Source organism: Rana temporaria, chromosome 1, assembly GCF_905171775.1.
Source record: "Rana temporaria chromosome 1, aRanTem1.1, whole genome shotgun sequence".
Classification (NCBI taxonomy): domain Eukaryota; kingdom Metazoa; phylum Chordata; class Amphibia; order Anura; family Ranidae; genus Rana; species Rana temporaria.
In genome coordinates, this window is record NC_053489.1 from 618,851,831 (window position 1) to 618,869,495 (window position 17,665).

General features: G+C 42.4%; 1 protein-coding gene across 1 annotated transcript in view; it reads right to left on the bottom strand.

The window, feature by feature from the left end:
• LOC120924368 (tumor necrosis factor receptor superfamily member 9-like) overlaps positions 1-16,765 on the bottom strand; it is a 37,583-nt gene extending 20,818 nt beyond the window's left edge. Inside the window, exons 1-3 of the mRNA XM_040335292.1 lie at positions 16,479-16,765; positions 7,073-7,195; positions 1,863-1,998 (exon numbers count right to left, since the gene is read on the bottom strand). Of these exons, the coding sequence (XP_040191226.1) occupies positions 1,863-1,998; positions 7,073-7,195; positions 16,479-16,560 (341 nt within the window). The 5' untranslated portion in view covers positions 16,561-16,765. The remainder of the gene's footprint in view (positions 1-1,862; positions 1,999-7,072; positions 7,196-16,478) is intronic.
• Positions 16,766-17,665: the final 900 nt, after the last annotated feature.

The following is a 17,665-nucleotide window of genomic DNA, read 5'->3' on the forward strand; positions in this document are numbered from 1 at the left end:
ATAGGAGGTGCAGATCTGTGGGGTTCATACATCTGGCCTGCACATGTCACCATTTACAAATGTTACATCTATAAAACACTTTCTATAAACTGTAAGGCCCCATGCACACGAGACGATGCTAAACTCGAGTTCAGAGGCATTTGGGCATTTTTTTCAACTGCCCCTGAACACATTTAATGTTATCCTATGTGTCCATGCACACAATCACATTTTTTGGCGTTTTAAAGCAGTTGGGTTTATGTCCGTTTTTTCAGACGCAAAATTTTGGGTTCAGAAGCGTTTTATTTTTGCGTTTTAAACTTTGGGAGGGTCTACAATGTCTTTGAGATAAGCGCTGACAGCCGCAAACGCGGCAAAACGCTGCGCAATTCGCGGCAAAAACGGGCGTTTTAAACGCCGGTTTTTGCCTTTGAAAACGTGACTTTAGAGGTGTTTGTAATTGCTTATCGTGTTCATGGGGCCAGAGTTAAATGCAGGTGTTCTGTCAGATTAGGCGACCCGTCAAATTTTGTAACGCAAGTGATGTTCCGTCACGGCCATCTTGGTACACCCCGCACTCGCCCACAATAAGGAAACAGTGAGACGCCGGCAAGTGGACATCTTGTTACACCCACCGGAGTCGGCCATTTCACATGCATTTTTAGCATTAAACTGAGCTTATGTAGTGAAATACAGTATTTTGAACCCGACTGACTCTTTAGATGTTCAATTATAAAAGCAGCAGCGTTCTGTCAGATCAGCAAACCTGTGAGATCAAGCTGATTGCCCGCTGATCTCACAGGTTTGCTGATCGAACGCCGCTGCTTTTATAATTGAGCATCTAAAGAGTCAGTCGGATTTTAAAATTCAACATCAAAACAGTCAGATCGATATCAAAATACTGCATTTCCCTATATAGTAAAATCTTAGTTTGAGAGTAACTTTTTGCAAGACAAGCAACATTTTTACATAAATATTTACTTGATATACAAGTAGCATCATGTCACAACTGAGTATAAAAGAGAGAAGAGGCGCCTCTGAGGCCCCATACACACTATAGAATCCATCCGCAGATAAATTCCAGCAAATGGGTTTCTGCGGATAGATCCTATGGTGTGTACACGCCAGCGGATCTGTTTCCGCGGATATATCTCCCCTGGGATGGATTCCAGCAGATCGGATATTCGCTGACATGCAGAACAAATCCATCTGCTGGAATCCATCCCAACGGATGGATACGCTGGTCTGTACAGACTCACCGAATCCATCCGTCCGAAGGGATCCCCCGCATGCGTCGTAATGATTCGACGCATGCGTGGAATTCCTTATATGACAGCGTCGCGCACGTCGCCGCGTCATAATCGCGGCGACGGCGCGACACGTCATCGCCAGAGGATTTCGGCGCGGATTTCAATGCAATGGAGAGTACACTCCATCGCAGAGAAATCTGCTGAAATCCTCGAGAGGATTTATCCGCGGAAACGGTCCGCTGGACCGTATCCGCGGATAAATCCTCCCGTGTGTATGGGGCCTGAGTGTAGCAATAGGATTACATTTAGGCTACTTTTACACTGAGGTGCTTTACAGTCGCTATAGCGCTAAAAATAGTGCCTGTAAAGCACCTTTCCTGTCACTCCAGTGAGTGGTTCGCTTGCAGGACAAAAAAAAAAAAAGAAAAAAGTCCTGCAAGCAGTATCTTTGCAGCACTTTAGGAGCGATGTATACAATTACGAATTATGCTCGCAATCCAAGGTTTTACTGTATAACTATGGTAAATTACAAGCAGTTTTGCTTTAAGAGCCAGTTCTCACTATGTGCAGTTACCTGCGTTTTGTGGGAAAGGGATCTGTAAAAGCGAAATGTCAATTGTTTTTATGACTTACTTGGTATAAAAGCCCTGTGGGCATGGCAGGCAATCAGCTTGACCACTGTGTGGCTGGTAATATCCGAACTGGCAAGGTAAGCAATGTGAGGAGTTTACGCAGGAAGCGTTGGAACAGCACTGACAAAATTCTGTATCTGCAATAAAGGACGGAATAGGTGAGTATACAAGATAGCGAGAGAGAGGTGATAGATAGAGAGATAGAGACAGGACCAGCCGGTAAAAATCTTGTCTAAAATGATACCTGTAGTGCCCCCTTACTTTCAGTACGGGCACTACGCTAAAGTTAGTGGGGAATGGGAGAGTTATTTTGCTCCCATTCACAATTTGTTAAATTATGGTCTGCTGTCATTCCTGAACTGTCCTGTAGGTCAGCCTGCGCTCCAGGGGTGTTGTTTCCACCCCTGGGCGACAGGTGGCGCTAGAGGGATTCTGGCAGAGCCACTTCTCCCCAGCAGCCAATTAGAGGACTTTTCCCTCGTGGGGCATGCTAGGGAGGGGTATATCTGTGGCAGAAGCCATCTTTATTGGTTCTCCCCGTGGGTTCCGGGTTCCAGGTGCGGCATCCACCTTTAGGGTGCACGCATCCAACGGACCCCGGCGATTGCCTTCCAGGCCGGGGTCGCATGCTACGCAGAGCTCCATATTGCAGAGAGGGGCCCCAGTGACTTACTGGGTCCCCCGCTTTACTGAGAAGATCCCAGGCTGGGTGCCGCTCTATTGGGGGGATCGGCTTGAGGAGAACCCGCAGGCAGGTTGTCCAACAGAGCTTGAACGAACCATCTGGGATCTGGTGACTGGAATGCTGACAGGTACTCTTTGCTGTCATCCGGTGACCTATGTTCAGTTTACTGGGAGGATTCGCCCAATTCGTCCATTTAGCTCATTTAAGTACTAGGCCTGTGACAGAGGCCCTAGAGCTAGGTCTGTGGCAGAGGCCCCAGAGCCAGGTCTGTGGCAGAGGCGTGTTCCTCCCAGCAATCTAAAGTGACACTTCGGCTGCCAGGCTTGTGGCAGAAGTCTGTCCGGGGGCACTTCACCCACTCTGGCTAGAGTGGCGACGAACAGTGACTACTATCATTGTGCTGCTGAGAGCAGGATTGCTCTTTCTATATCCAGGCCTGATACCGCAAAGTTCTCTATCGCTTCATCAACCTTTTCCTTCCTACTGCATGTTGATGTTGGCCATGTTGGGCCTGAAATAAAGCATTTGAAAACTTTCTTTCATGTACTGGACATTCGCTCACTATTTTATTCATCAGCTACACCCCTAGACAACAGTGAGGTAACTTAATATGCCGATCCCAACAACAAACCAGCGGCTCCTGCGGGGGTAGCGCTACATACCAGTAAAAATAAAATTGGGGAAAAAAATTTGTGTACAACAAGAAGTTGTTAAGGTGCTTTACACACAGGCAGTATTCAGCCCATGTACTATACGTTAGCCGATCCGACAGAAATCGGGTCGTTCATCCAGCGTCTATCGAAGGAGCATGACCAAAAAAGATCAGGCAGGAGACAATAGCTCAGCGGGGGGGGGGGGGGGGGGAAATCGCTTTACTAACATTGCATAGTTCGTACAGCGGCTCCTCCCAAGCTCTTTCGTTTTTTTCGTTCTCTTCCTAAAGAAATAAGACTATTGACTTGGTGAAACACACTTTTTCATCATCAATAATTAAATGGTTATTTCTTTAAACACTTTCGGTTGGCGATACACAAGACATTGTATGCTTTTAAATGTTTTAACTAGGTGGGGCTCTATTCCCTGTGTCATTTGCTTGCCTTGCCTTGCCTTGTAATGAGGGGCTCACATGTTGTGGCTGCAGTTTGTCATGTCATGGCTTATCAATTCCTATATGTATTCATTCCCCTTGCTTGTCCCTATTCATTAAACAGATAGGCAACTTGTTCCAGGTCACACAGCGGCCAATCCATGGACTTGCCATTTTCTCTGCCTTACATCAAATGTGGCAAGGCTAGTTTGATGAAACAACTCTCCCCTTCTAAGTCAAGCCTTTTTAGGTCCGTTAGATCCAATTACTAAATTAGCTCTCATCTGCAGAGCACTAGACTGAGAGGCATGTAGTTTCTTCACAGGAAGTGTCAGTTCTCACACAACAGAGGTCCTACATTAACCTTTGCAGTGTCATGCCAAATACCTCAAGCTTGAACACAGAAATTTCCAACACCGGAATATGAAGATTTACTCTACTATAGGCCTGTATATATACAGGGCAACAAATGACATGATGAAACCACACGATCAATGCACAACTTATGCAGGTAAAAAAAAAAAACACAAGGTTAATAAGAGGTTGTGTGTTTTTAATAGAAAAGCATAGCCATCAAATATACCAGTAAATGAGACCATCTACAATTCCCGTTTGTCTCTAAATTACTGTGAATGGTTCCATTCTGTCATCTGAACAGAAATAGTTTCTTGCAGCTGACTCACTCACCCAATTTAAGCTCATATGACAGACGAGGATTAAATAACTAGATTATTGCCTTTTCCATACTACTTCCTACTCGAGAAAGTTCATGGCCGCCCTTGGCTAAAGTTACTGCACAGTATTACTAACTGCTGATTGCAATGCACTGGGAAACTTCAATGAGGCCTTCGATAATCTAGGATGCATTATTTAAAAGGATTTAGGGTCACCACATTTCCAAACTGCCATTCTGGGACACCCTCCCCCCCCCCCCCCTTCCTAAAAAAAGATAATTTTTTTATACCTTTTTTGTGACCCCACAGATTTCACTGGTTCATCTTGGGACCTGTAGTTCTTTACTGGTTGGGGGGGGGGGGGTCACATATCCAGCTCTGAGGGGTTCATGGTGGGACCTGTAATCCTTCACTTTTGGGGGGTCACATCCCCCCAAAAGTGAAGGACTACAAGTCCCAGCATGAACTCCTAATATCTAAAGATGTGACCCCCCCCCAAATTTTAAGGACTACAACACCCAGCATGAACCCCTGAGATCTAAGGGTGTGATCCCATAGATTTCACAGGTTTATGCTGGGACCTGTAGTTCTTCACTATTTGGGGGGCGGGGGTCTCACAACTTTAGCTCTGGGGAGGTCACACACCCCCAAAGTAAAGGACTACCAATCCCAGCATGAACCCCTGATATCTAAAGATGTGACCCCCCCAATTTGAATCTCCCAGCATGAACCCGTGAGATCTAAGGGTGTGATCCCATAGATTTCACAGATCTATGCTGGGACCTGTAGTTCTTCACTATTTGGGGGGGGGGGTGTCACATCTTAAGCTCTGAGGGGTTCATGCTAAGACCTGTGTCAGTTACATTCCGGGACACTGTATTGTCCCAGTGTGAAGGTGCCCGGGACAGACCTGCAGAATGCGGGACTGTCCCGGGCAATCCGCGACACGTGGTCACCCTAAAAGGATTGTGTCCCAATCAGGTCAAAGCAATAACGTCTCAAAACAAAGCTCACAATTCTCACCTTAATGCCATTCCTCCAACACCCTGTTTACTTGTCATAGCCCCAGGTCAAATCTTTTTGAGTAAGCTTGGTGTCAGAGCTTACAAAGTGCTAAGGACCCTCAGGTGATAAAGTTGAGGCCTGGTGATTGGCCACTCTGGGTAGATTACTACATTCTGGACGGAAGTGGCGAAGGTCACATATTCCCCCATACCCAGAAAAAACAGGCTTTTCTGAGGGCTCCAACAAATGGGGTTGTAAAGGAAAAAAACATTTTTTTCCCCTAAATAGCTTCCTTTACCTTAGTGCAGTCCTCCTTCACTTACCTCATCCTTCCATTTTGCTTTTAAATGTCCTTATTTCTTCTGAGAAATCCTCACTTCCTGTTCTTCTGTCTGTAACTCCACACAGTAATGTGAGGCTTTCTCCCTGGTGTGGAGAAAGCCTCTTGAGGGGGGAGAGGGCGAACAGGAGTGTCAGGATGCCCACTACTGTAACACACAGCTCCTTTCTCTATCTGCAAAGTAGAGTGTCCTGACACTCCTGCTCGCCCCCTCAGCCTCCGCTGTGTGGATAGCAGCAGCTTCTGAGCCCATAAACTGCAATGACAGGCTGTCATGGGTTGCAGTTATGCATGCCCGTTTGCACACATGTAGATTCCTGCTGTTGGGAATTGCAGCATACCAAAAACGCTCATGTGAATGGAGCCCATAGCTCCCAACTGTCCCTGATTTGGAGGGATTGTCCCTGATTTGTAGCAATGTCCCTCTGTCCCTCATTTTGGTCTGATTATATATGTATATAAAATGCACTTTTTATCTATAAAAATTGTTTTTCTAGTGTTAAACCTTTCATACAAATTTTAAATTGCTGCATTTGTAATTTCCAAAGGCCAATATAAAGAAATAGTAGTGGTAAAAAAAAAAAAAAAAAAAAAAGCACTTGTGGGTTTAACCAATCTTGTTTTTTCTACAATTCTCCTTTAAGGGGGCGCGGCAAGGGGTGTGGCCTATGCCTGCATGCTTCTGCCGGTAGGTGTCCCTTAATCCTATCTCAAAAAGTTGGGAGGTATGATGGAGCCTAAGGGATGCAACAGGGAGATATTGATGCTGAGGTATGTAAAATATTCAAGAAGTCAGTGGCTGACCTAGTCCATTATGCTCCACCTATGGTAGAAGTAAATCTGTGAGTGGGTGAGGCCAAGTGTGCTTGTCAGGCTTCTATGAACATGATGATGTAGTGTAAGACAGATTCTGTTTACCCAACTGTACCGTCCATGTATGTACTCCCAAAAAGTGGTTGCAGCAGTAAAATATAAAATATTCAGCTGGAAATCCAGAATTGGTTTGTCAAGCTTTGCCAAACGTAACGGACACTTAGCCCAGGTTCACACTGGGTACGATTTCCTTTGATTTGAGATGCGATTTCACATGTGTAATCGCATCTCAAATTGGTGGCATTTGCCGCCAATTGTCGGCAATGACACCGTCCTAATCGGTGCGACGCCGCATCTGCGGCGCTGCACCAATTTCAAAAAGTAGTTTCTGTACTACTTTTTGCGATTTCGGGCCGCGATTTACATAGACATCTGTGCAGAAACCTGCACAGATGTCTCTTAAATCGCGGCCGAAATCGGGACTGCTGGCGGGAGTGAAATCGTGAGAGTTCAGCTGAACTCACACGGCTTCACTCCCGCAGCCCAGTGTGAACCAGGGCTGAGAGACAACACAGTTATAAACAACCCGAGTGATATGTGCACTTACCATTATCAGGGTAAGTACCAGCAGGGCACACCATGCATTCAGTGGTATTAACGGAGCTGCAGTTGAAATCGGCGGGGGTCATCACAATACTAGTTGTGGTCAGCTGACTACCAACCAAACATGCTGCAAGGAATAAAAAGCAACAAATCAATTCACACCACCCAACAGGGTTATTCTGCAAACACACATACTTCTTTCCCCCTGGCTTGTGACATTTCTATAAAGTTATAAAGAAAGGTAAACCATGCTCTGCCCTAAAAAAAAAAAAAAAAAAACAAAAAAAAAAAAAAAAAAAACCCCCAAAAAACACCCATAAAGGCACCACCAGACAGAATGAACACTTCCTGTATGGTAAAGCAGTGGGCCTGAAAAGAAGATAACATGATTTGTGCTTTGGATTCATCTCACAGGAAGTGACGGGGGACACAGCACTCTTAAACCTATAGGTATTTTCTCTATTTACAGAAAGTGATCTTAGCTTATAAACAAACACAAATCCAGCCACCACAATGAAGATCTTGTAAATTGCAATATAGTATATTTGTACTTGAGGTTCGATAACTTCCAGGTGTCTCATTCTAGAAATTTAGAACTCTCGAACTTCCTTCTGTAGGTGTCATAGGAGTGCACACAGGGTGTGCCTGGGCACACTTTAATCACCCCATGCACACCAACGTCGCTTCAGAGGTCACAATATTATTTATTATTATTACAGTGGGGATCGAAAGTTTGGGCACCCCAGGTAAAAATTTGTATTAATGTGCATAACGAAGCCAAGGAAAGATGGAAAAATCTCCAAAAGGCATCAAATTACAGATTAGACATTCTTATATACGTGGCTCAATAACACACAAACGTTTTTTTTTTTAAAAACTTGTGTGTTATTGAGCCATGCTTGCCTTCTCTGACTACCAAAAAAAACATCAAACGCCACCACTGTGCCCATCAAACGCCACCACTGTGCCCATCCAAAAAAAATTGAAATAGGGGGGGGGGGGGGGGGAAGAAAAGTCATTTTCGGATTGATTTTTTTTTTTTTTTTTTTCGGTTTCGTTTCTGAAATTTCCATTTCGGTGCACCCCTAATTTTAACCTCATCGGTCCACAGAACTTGTTTCCAAAATGCATCAGGCTTGTCTATATGTTCATTTGCAAAGTTCAAACGCTGATTTTTGTGGTGAAGACGTAGAAGAGGTTTTCTTCTGACTCTTCCATGAAGACCATATTTGTACAAATATCTCTTTTATAGTGGAATAGTGTACCTAACTCCAGTGTCTGCCAGATCTTTCTGGAGGGATCGTGCAGTCAAACGTGGGTTTTGAATTGGTTTTCTCACAATCCTGCAAGCTGTTCTGTCTGATATTTTCCTTGGTTTTCCAGATCTTGCTTTAACTTCCACTGTTCCTGATGACTGCCATTTCTTAATTACATTCCGAACAGAGGATATTGACATCTAAAAACGCTTTGCTATCTTCTTATAGCCTTCTCCAGCTTTGTGAGCCTCAACTATTTTCAGTTTCAGTTTTCTAGACAACTGCTTAGAAGAACCCATGGTGCTAATTGTTGGGGCAAGGTCAGATGAGTCTGGGCATTTCAAACCTTTTGAGATTGACATCACCTGGTCTTCCCAGACGATGATTGAGAACAATTCATGACACTGGCAGGTCTCAGCTTTGCAAAGGGGGCAGTGCATGCTATAAATTCTGCAGGGTGCCCAAACTTTTGCAGACACCATTTTTTTGTTTTCTGTAATTTTGAAAGTGTAAATGATGGAAATAAAATCTAACTTTTTTTGACATATTATAAGAATGTCTAATCTGTAATTTGATGCCTTGGGAGATTTTTCCATCTTTCCTTGGCTTCGTAATGCACATTAATACAATTTTTTACCTGGGGTGCCCAAACTTTCGATCCCCACTGTATACAGGATTTATACAACGCCAACAGTTTGCGCAGCACTTTACATCAGGGAAGACAGTACAAATCAATACAGGAGGGATCCGAGGGCCCTGCTTGTTAGAGCTTACAATCTAGAAGGGAGGGTCAAGTGGAACACAAGGTAGTTAGCTGTGGGGTATGATCAGATGGACTCAAATGAAAATACAGTTGTTAGGGTTGGGTAGGATAGGCTTCTCTGAAGAGGGGGGTTTTCAGGGATCCTCTAAAAGCCAATAGAGAAGGAAATAGACGGATAGATTGGGGTAAGGAGTTCCATAGGCTTGGAGAGGCTCTGGAAAAGTCCTGGAGATGAGCATGGGAGCAGGTGATGAGAGAGCTAGAGAGTAGGAGGCCTTAATAAGAACGATTAGGTTGGTATTTAGAGACTAGGTCATTGATGTAACTGGGGGCAGAGTTGTGGATGGCTTTGTAGGTAATTGTTAGTAGTTTGAATTAAATTTGTTAGGTGAGCGGAAGCCAGTGGAGGGATTGACAGAGGGGAGTAGCGGAGACAGAGCGGTTGGTAAGGTGGATGAGTCTGGCAGCAGCATTCATCATGGATTGAAGGGGGGGTTAGAGTATGCAGAGGTAAGCCAATGAGGAGGGAGTTGCAGTAATCAAGGCGAGAGATGAGCAGGGAGTGAATTAGAGTTTTGTGGCGTCATTGGTTAGAAATGGGCGTATTTTGGAGATGTTGCGAAGGTTGAGGTGGCAAGATTTGGACAGTGATTGAACGTGAGGCTTAAAGGACAGTTCAGAGTCCAGGACTACTCCTAGGACCTTGACATGTGGGGATGGGCTGATAGTTGCGCCATCAATGTTGACAGAGAGATCAGGGGAAGAGGCACGTGGGGAGGGAAAATGATAAGTTCCGTTTTGGATAGAGTGAGTTTGAGGAAGTGGTGCGACATCCAAACTGATATATCCGATATTAAATTAGTGATATGTGAGGAGAATGAAGGAGTGAGTTGAGGGGTAGAGAAATAGATTTGAGTGTCATCAGCGCAAAGGTGTTATTGGAAGCCGTGGGAGGCTATCAGCTGACCCAGGGAGGAGGTGTAGATTGAAAATACGCGAGGTCCAAGAACAGAACCTTGGGGGACCCCAGAGAATGGAAGTAGAGGAGAGGAGGAAGTAGAGTTGTAAGCAACGCTGAAGGTGCGGTTGGATAAGTAGGTAGAGAACCAGCGAAGAGGATAGTTGGAGAGGTTGCATGGAGTGCATAGGTGGTAAAAGACAAGGTCAAGGGTATTGCCTTCAGAGTGAGTAGGAGCATGTATCCATTGCTTCAGGTCAAAGGAGGAGGTTAGACAGAGGTTTGGAAGTTGCAGGAGTGTTCGCATTAGTAGGGATGTTGAAGTCACCAAGAATGATTGTGGGGATTTCAGAAGAGAGAAAGTAGAGTAGCCAGGCAGAGAAGTCATTAATAAAGGAGGATACTGGACGGGGGCCGGTAGATCACAGCTATCCTTAAAGAAACTGGGGAGAAGAGACGAATGCAATGTGCCTCAAAATGAGGCGAGTGCCAGAGAGGGAGGTGGGTGAAGTACCTGAAAGGTGCTATGTGGAGCTAATAGGTTTCCAACACCCCCTCCTTTGCGTCCACTGGGTCTGGGGGAGTGAGTCCAAAGAAGATAGAGCAGCAGAAGACGCAGTGTCGGATTCGTGAAGCCAGGTTTCAGTAATGGCGAGTAGATTAAATGATTTAGCGATAAAGAGATCGTGGAGAGAGGCGAGTTTGTTACAGACAGAGCGAGCATTCCAAAGGGCGCAAGAGAAAGGGAGTCTGGTCTTGGGAAGAAGAGAAATGGGAACTAGATTGTGTGCATTGCGGCTGCATCCAGAGGGTGTAGGGTAATGGGTGCATTGAGCACAATTAGATGAAGGAGGGCCAGGGTTTGGGGAGACATCACCAGAGGATAGGAGAAGCATAAGGGTGAGGGAGGTAATGTGATTTATATGAGGGGACATGCCCCAGTGATTTGGAGTATTGGGCGTTTGACTCTAGAATTAGCATGAGTTGGCGTGTGCAGTAATAAGAAGAGGGCAGAAGTGAGGGTGAGAATATAAATATATATATATATATATATATATATATATATAGTGGGGTGGAGAAGAGGAGTGAGGGAAAGACAGTTTAAAGGATAGAAAACACAGCTGTCAGAAGGAGTGGTAGACATTTTAGAAAGGGGAGGAAAAGTGAAAACTGTAACAAAGTATACCTGTATTATAAATAGCAAGGTATTTTATTTTCCTTCGCTTTGTGCAATCGCTGAAGTGCAGAGAAAGAAGTGCTCCCACTCGGAGAAAGAAGAGCCCCCACTCGGAGAAAGAAGAGCCCCCACTCGGAGAAAGAAGAGCCCCCACTCGGAGAAAGAAGAGCCCCCCTGCTTATGCTTTCCCCAAAAGGATGCATATATTTATACTGATTGAGATAGGGGGTGGGTGCATTTCAATTATCTAATCAGGAGGTAATAAAGGTTTGCTGATCAACAGGGCAAAATTCTTACTTCAGAAACAGATCAGCAAGAGGACAATAAAAATTAATGGGCCATGATTTTGGGTACAATAGCAACCCGCCTATGTTTCATGGGGCCTGTGCAGCCTCTATTTCACATTTGGTTTTACACCTGTACAGGAGGGGTGGCTGCTGTGAATGTTCTGCCTGCTTGTGTTAGATCCAATTACAGTGTAGCTCTGACCTGCACCAGAACTAGACTTTTTTTTTTTTTTCCCCCTCTCACAGTCCGCCACCTCATTGAAGGGGCCACTTGCCTCCCTAATAACCATGATCCCGGAACGGCCCTGACTATTCAGACATCTATGATGTCTTCTACCCCTCTTCTAGTATCCCCATTGCCTCTTTTTTGTTTCTATTTCTCTCTCTTACACTCCACGGCTCTTTCCTCTTGCTCCCCTAAGGGCTGGATACCCTTTCCTGTCACCGCCCTCTCTTCTCTTTCCTCTCTCTTCCTCACCACGGATTGATTCAAAGTAACATCTCACCAGCGGCGCTTAGACGCTCACTTCACAGTGGGCATTTGGCGCCTAACTAAGCTCAAAAATCAATCAATATACAATTTCTTCACAGCATGTGTCAGTTTTCACACTACAGACAGAGGTCATGTATTAACAGGGCCGCCATCAGGGGGGGTACAGGCAGTACACCTGTAAGGGGCCTGAATGGAAACCCCATTTTTTTTTTTTTATAATTGATTTTTTATAATTATTTTTAGGAAAGGGGGTTTTGGAGGTCCCCAGGGCCCCGGAAGGCAACCCCCCTTTTTTTTTATAAAAAATAAATAAATACATTTTTATATATATATATATATATATATATATATATATATATATATATATATATATATATATATATATATATATATATATATATATATATATATATATATATATATATTTATTAAAGGGCCCAGAGGTTCGCAGAGGGCCCATGTGGCCACCCCCCCTTTTTTTTAATAAATGTTTATTTATTTTTTAATATATATATATATATATATATATATTTTTTTTTTATTATTAAAAGGCCCAGAGGTCCCCAGGGCTCCGGATTGGCAACCCCCCTTTTTTATATAAGAAAATTGCATTTTTTTTTTAATATTTTTTGTTATTTCTTTTTTTATACTTTTTTTCTCTGCTCCAGGGGGCCCATGCCTGAAGCCGTGTAAGGGGCCCCATAATTCCTGATGGCGGCCCTGTGTATTAACCCTGTGCAGTGCCATGCTGCTTGTTTGAACACAAACTGCTGACACCGGAATCTGAAGATTTGCTGTACTATAGTCTGTGTGTTCATTTTAAGTAGGTGAAATACACAAGGTGCAGGTAGGAAGGTTTATAATGCTTTTCCAGGCTTGTTTACACTTGCTTCAAAATTTGGCATTTGACAAATTTTTTTTTTTTGAAGCACTCTGAATGCCAATCAAAGCACCTCTCACCAAATAAAATGGTTAGTTCACATGGTTGTTTTTGCTTACAAACAATAAATAAAAATATATACCCCATGTCGCTTTCTTGGTGGTTCAAAGAGTCACCAAAGCCTCCATATAAGTAAATCACAATGCTCACTAACAGCACCGGAAGTATTTGAGAGTCTTTTATTCAGAGATAGCTTTGCTTGTTTTAGAGGTATGCGATATCCCAGGATGCACTGCGAAACCAACAAGCGAAACAGAAAGACATCAGTAGTCACTTCCAGTTCATGTGTATATATTTTGGTAGTGTCTGGTGCAGACATCACATTCATGGAGACTCAGGAAGAAAGGTCAAAGCTAGACCGGAGTGGAGCAACTAACAGATGGCGCATGTGGTGTGCAAAGTGTGAACACTATAGCAGGAGGTGAGTGGGGACCAAAGAGATAGTACTGAGGAGGATCAGCAGAGCTGGATACGAGAGAAAGAGAGAAAAAGAGAGAGGAGCTGGGGAGGTTCCTGCTGCTGCAGCGGGGGAATCAGCAGAGCTGGGAGGTTACTGCCGAGCCAGGAATCTGCTGAAAGGGGGTAGTAATGAGCTGGGGGGGGGGGGATCTGCGGAAAGGGGGTTCTAATGAGCTGAGGATCTGCTGAAAGGGGATACTAATAATCTAGGGATCTGCAGTACTTTGAGAAAATAGAAAATCAACACACACAGGGCATTTGTCAAGCTTAAAAAAAAAAAAAAAAAAGCATCACAGAAGCATCAAAAACAAAGCAAAAAAAAAAAAAAAAAAGAAAAGCGCATGTTGAAGCAATAGGCACTTTAATGTGTTTTAAATTCGAAGCAAGTGTAAATAAACCTCAAATAAAAAATGGTGGCCAGGCAGGATTTATATTGCGGGTTGGACAGACGGGGTTGATGTACAGGGGTTGATCTACTAACAATGGAGGCTACACATCTGGTGCAGCTAGGCATTATAGCCAATCAGCTTGTTCAATTAAGCTTTGACATAAAATCCTGGAAGCCGATTTTGCACACTCCAGTATCAATAAATCAACCCCACCATGTCTCTTCTGCAATAAAAGATTCCCATCTGTGTGTTTGCAATCTTCTTGATCAGTGGTCTCCAAACTGCGGCCCGGGGGCCAGATGCGACCCTTTGCTTGCTTTTATCCAGCCCTTGGGGAACCATTTCATTCACTGACACCAACAAAAGGGGCACACTTACTCATAATGACACCAACAATTGGGCCCAATTACACCAAGGATGGGGCACAATTCCACCCAATGACATCAACAATGGGGCCCAATTCCTACCAAAGACACCAACGATTGGGGCATAATTCCTCCCAATGACACAAGTGATGGGGCACAATTCCTCTCACTGATACTGAAGATGGGGCATGGAATAGGGCAAAAGATCCCAAGTCATAACAAAAAGCTGAAGCACCAATTCCATTGCCAATTCTGGCTGCAAATGTATAGAAATAAAAAGAAGATTGGAGGTCATCGGAGTTAATTTTTTTTTTCTCTACACTCCAGAAACTACCAAACATTTTTAGCCAGGTTGGGCTTTAGCAAAAAAAAAAATTAAAAAGGGAGGGAGGAGAAAAGTGCTGTGTATGCTTGGTGTGCATGTATGCAGCACAACACGTTGGATGCAACATTTCCCTACTTGGTAAGTAACATAAACGTTTGGTAATAACCAAGTGCCCCTGAAGTGCCCATTTATTACAGAACTTTCCATGATAGTTTTTTCAGGACTTCCTGCAGATAATTTGCTCCTTGCTTTGGACAAGGTTTATTTGCTTTCTGTGTTCTTATTTAGAAAAAAAATAAAATAAAAAATCCTCACCTTCTGTCGTGTCACCAGGGAAGGAAGTATTTAGATTTGATTAAAAATAGGTGTTTCTTCAGTATTCTTACCTTGTATATAGATGTTAGGGAGTTATGTGTTACAATTAGGTACTCAGGTAGATGATCTTTTTAAGCCCAAAACGTAGCCAGCTCTTTAAAATTGTAGAATAGTTAGACCCTAATTTTTTTCCCTGCAGCCTTTGCAAAGAAAAAAAAAAAAATGTTATTTTAATTTTTTTTATAAAGACCATTTTTGTGCGGCAGAAGTTTTCAGCAGTCCTGGTGACGAAGTCTTACTAGTATAGATGGTGAAGGGGAAATCTTACCCTCCCCTTACAAAAAAAATTGCAATTAATCTCGCATCATGTATTGAATTATTTGCATACTTAAAGTAATATTACTACTACTAATATTTTTTTTAACCAGGGTTCAGGGAAAAAATGCAAACCCAACAAAAAATGAAATAATATTTTACATTGGGTTTAGTGAAAACAGCAGTTATAATAATAAAAATCATATTATAATAAATATTTTTCTAATTGTGTTTAGTGAAAAAATGCAGTCATAACAACATTAGTCCAATCAATTATCTAATAGTATTAGTGGAGTGTGAGTGTGTGTATTTTTGTATTATTATTATTTATTTTTAACTTGCGTTCAGTGAAAAAAACAACAGCAGATGGGCAAAACTATTACTGCATCTCCCCCCCCCCAACAATAAATTGAATATATATTTTATTTATTATCTTATTCTCTATGTATAAGATAACATTAATATATCACCAGAGCGTTAACAATGCCCTATCTTGATTGAGAAGAAATAAGAAGAAAAAAAAAAACAAAAAAAAAAAAACACGTATTTCAGGTATACATCAGGCTTATATAAATGTTAATAATGAAGACATGTATACCTCTATCATACAGCATACTGTCTAACTGCTAATCTCGACTCCAGATTTATTTCAGACTCTAGGATAACAATATGTGCTTGCTATGATTTTTGTTTTTCCCCCTCTTTAAAAGAAGAACTATTATTATTATTATTATTATTAATTGTGTTCAGTAAAAAAAAAAAAAAAAATAATGCAGTCATAGCATACATAGCCCATCAATTACTACAATTTGTTTATGGTATTTTTGTTTTTTAAGCAACCACATTATCTTAAGCAAAGCAAAAGCAGTAAAACGCTACTACATATTCATCACCCAAACTATGCATAAGAGTTTTTAAATGTCAGGTCGTCAATTATTTCTATCTGTATGTGATTATAGAAAAGAGAAAAGTATAAAGTCTCGGTGCCGTGGCACGGAGTAACGTTTTAAAGCACACAATAAGCGGTATATGTACAAAAGTTTTCACACATCTTCATAATTAAATCCAAATTAAAATTCTGCATAAATCCTGTGTAGAAACATTTCCTATTAGTGCCCTTCATTTCAGGCCAAGCAGTCGGAAAAAGAAATTAAAATAAAAAAAGACATTTTGGTGGCTCTTTCTGCTCACCGTGGCAGAAGACACACATTTTTGGGCCACCGGGTTGTCCGGTTTCTGGCCTTTGACAGATAAAGCCCCTAATAATTTCACATCATGTGACTATTTAATGAAAGCTGCACTGATCCATTGAAATGAGGATAAAAGTGAATGAAAGAGCCTCCGATAGTGTGTATGGTGTCTACTCACCAAAGCCGAAGAGCCCACCAATGACCCCCCGGAGTCTATGCATGGTGACAGTGGCATGTCCCCAGACAGCAGACTTCTTCATAGGACTTGGAATACAATCCAAACTTTCAAACTTCCTCCTGTGTTTGCAGCTTGGCTTGTCCTGAGACTGGCTTGTCAGCTGACTGCGATCATGTGTCTGACTCAGCTCCAAGCAATCCACACAGATTGGGAACCTCAGACTCAGGACCCTCCCCAAACCTATTGTTCCTCCGCTTTAATGTCTGCATTCTACAAGAGTCTAGTGTCCAGGGTTTAATGGGGGTTGCTTGGATGGTTAGAAAGGACTTTTATGGTGCCAAAAAAAAATCCCATCAGATCTGAAATAGGAAACTTCAATAAACTAAAATAGGAAACAAATTCTTCAGAAATCAGCTTGAACATATTTATTTCTTTACCCTATTCAAAGTGAGGAAAAACGTTTTTCCTTTAGTTCTACTTAAAGCCGAACTTCACCTAAAATAGTTCTGTTCATCCTCCTCCTATATTAACATTTGGTTTTGAGAACATTGCAATATTTGCTCATAAAATATTAGTCAGGAAGGATTTTATATATATATATATATATATATATATATATATATATATATATAATATATATATATATATATATATATATATATATATATATATATATATATATATATATATATAAATATATATAGTTTTTTATATTTGTATTTTATTTATTATTACAGGTACTTCTATAGCGCCGTCAATTTTCACACAGCTATACATTAAGGGGTAGATTCAGATAGAATATACGACGGCATATCTCCAGATACGCCGTCGTATCTCTGAGTCCAGCCGGTCGTATCTATGCGCCTGATTCATAGAATCAGTTACGCATAGATTTCCCTAAGATCCGTCCGGCGTAAGTGTTTTACACCGTCGTATCTTAGGCTGCATATTTACGCTGGCCGCTAGGTGGCGCTTCCATAGATTTACGCAAGGAATATACAAATGAGCTAGATCCGCCGATTCAGAAACGTACGTCCGGCCGGCGCATTTTTTTACGTCGTTTACGTTAGGCTTTTTTCGGCGTATAGTTACCCCTGCTATATGATTCGTATCCTATGTTAAGTATGGCCGTCGTTCCCGCGTTGAGTTTTGAAAGTTTTACGTCGTTTGCGTAAGTCATTCGCGAA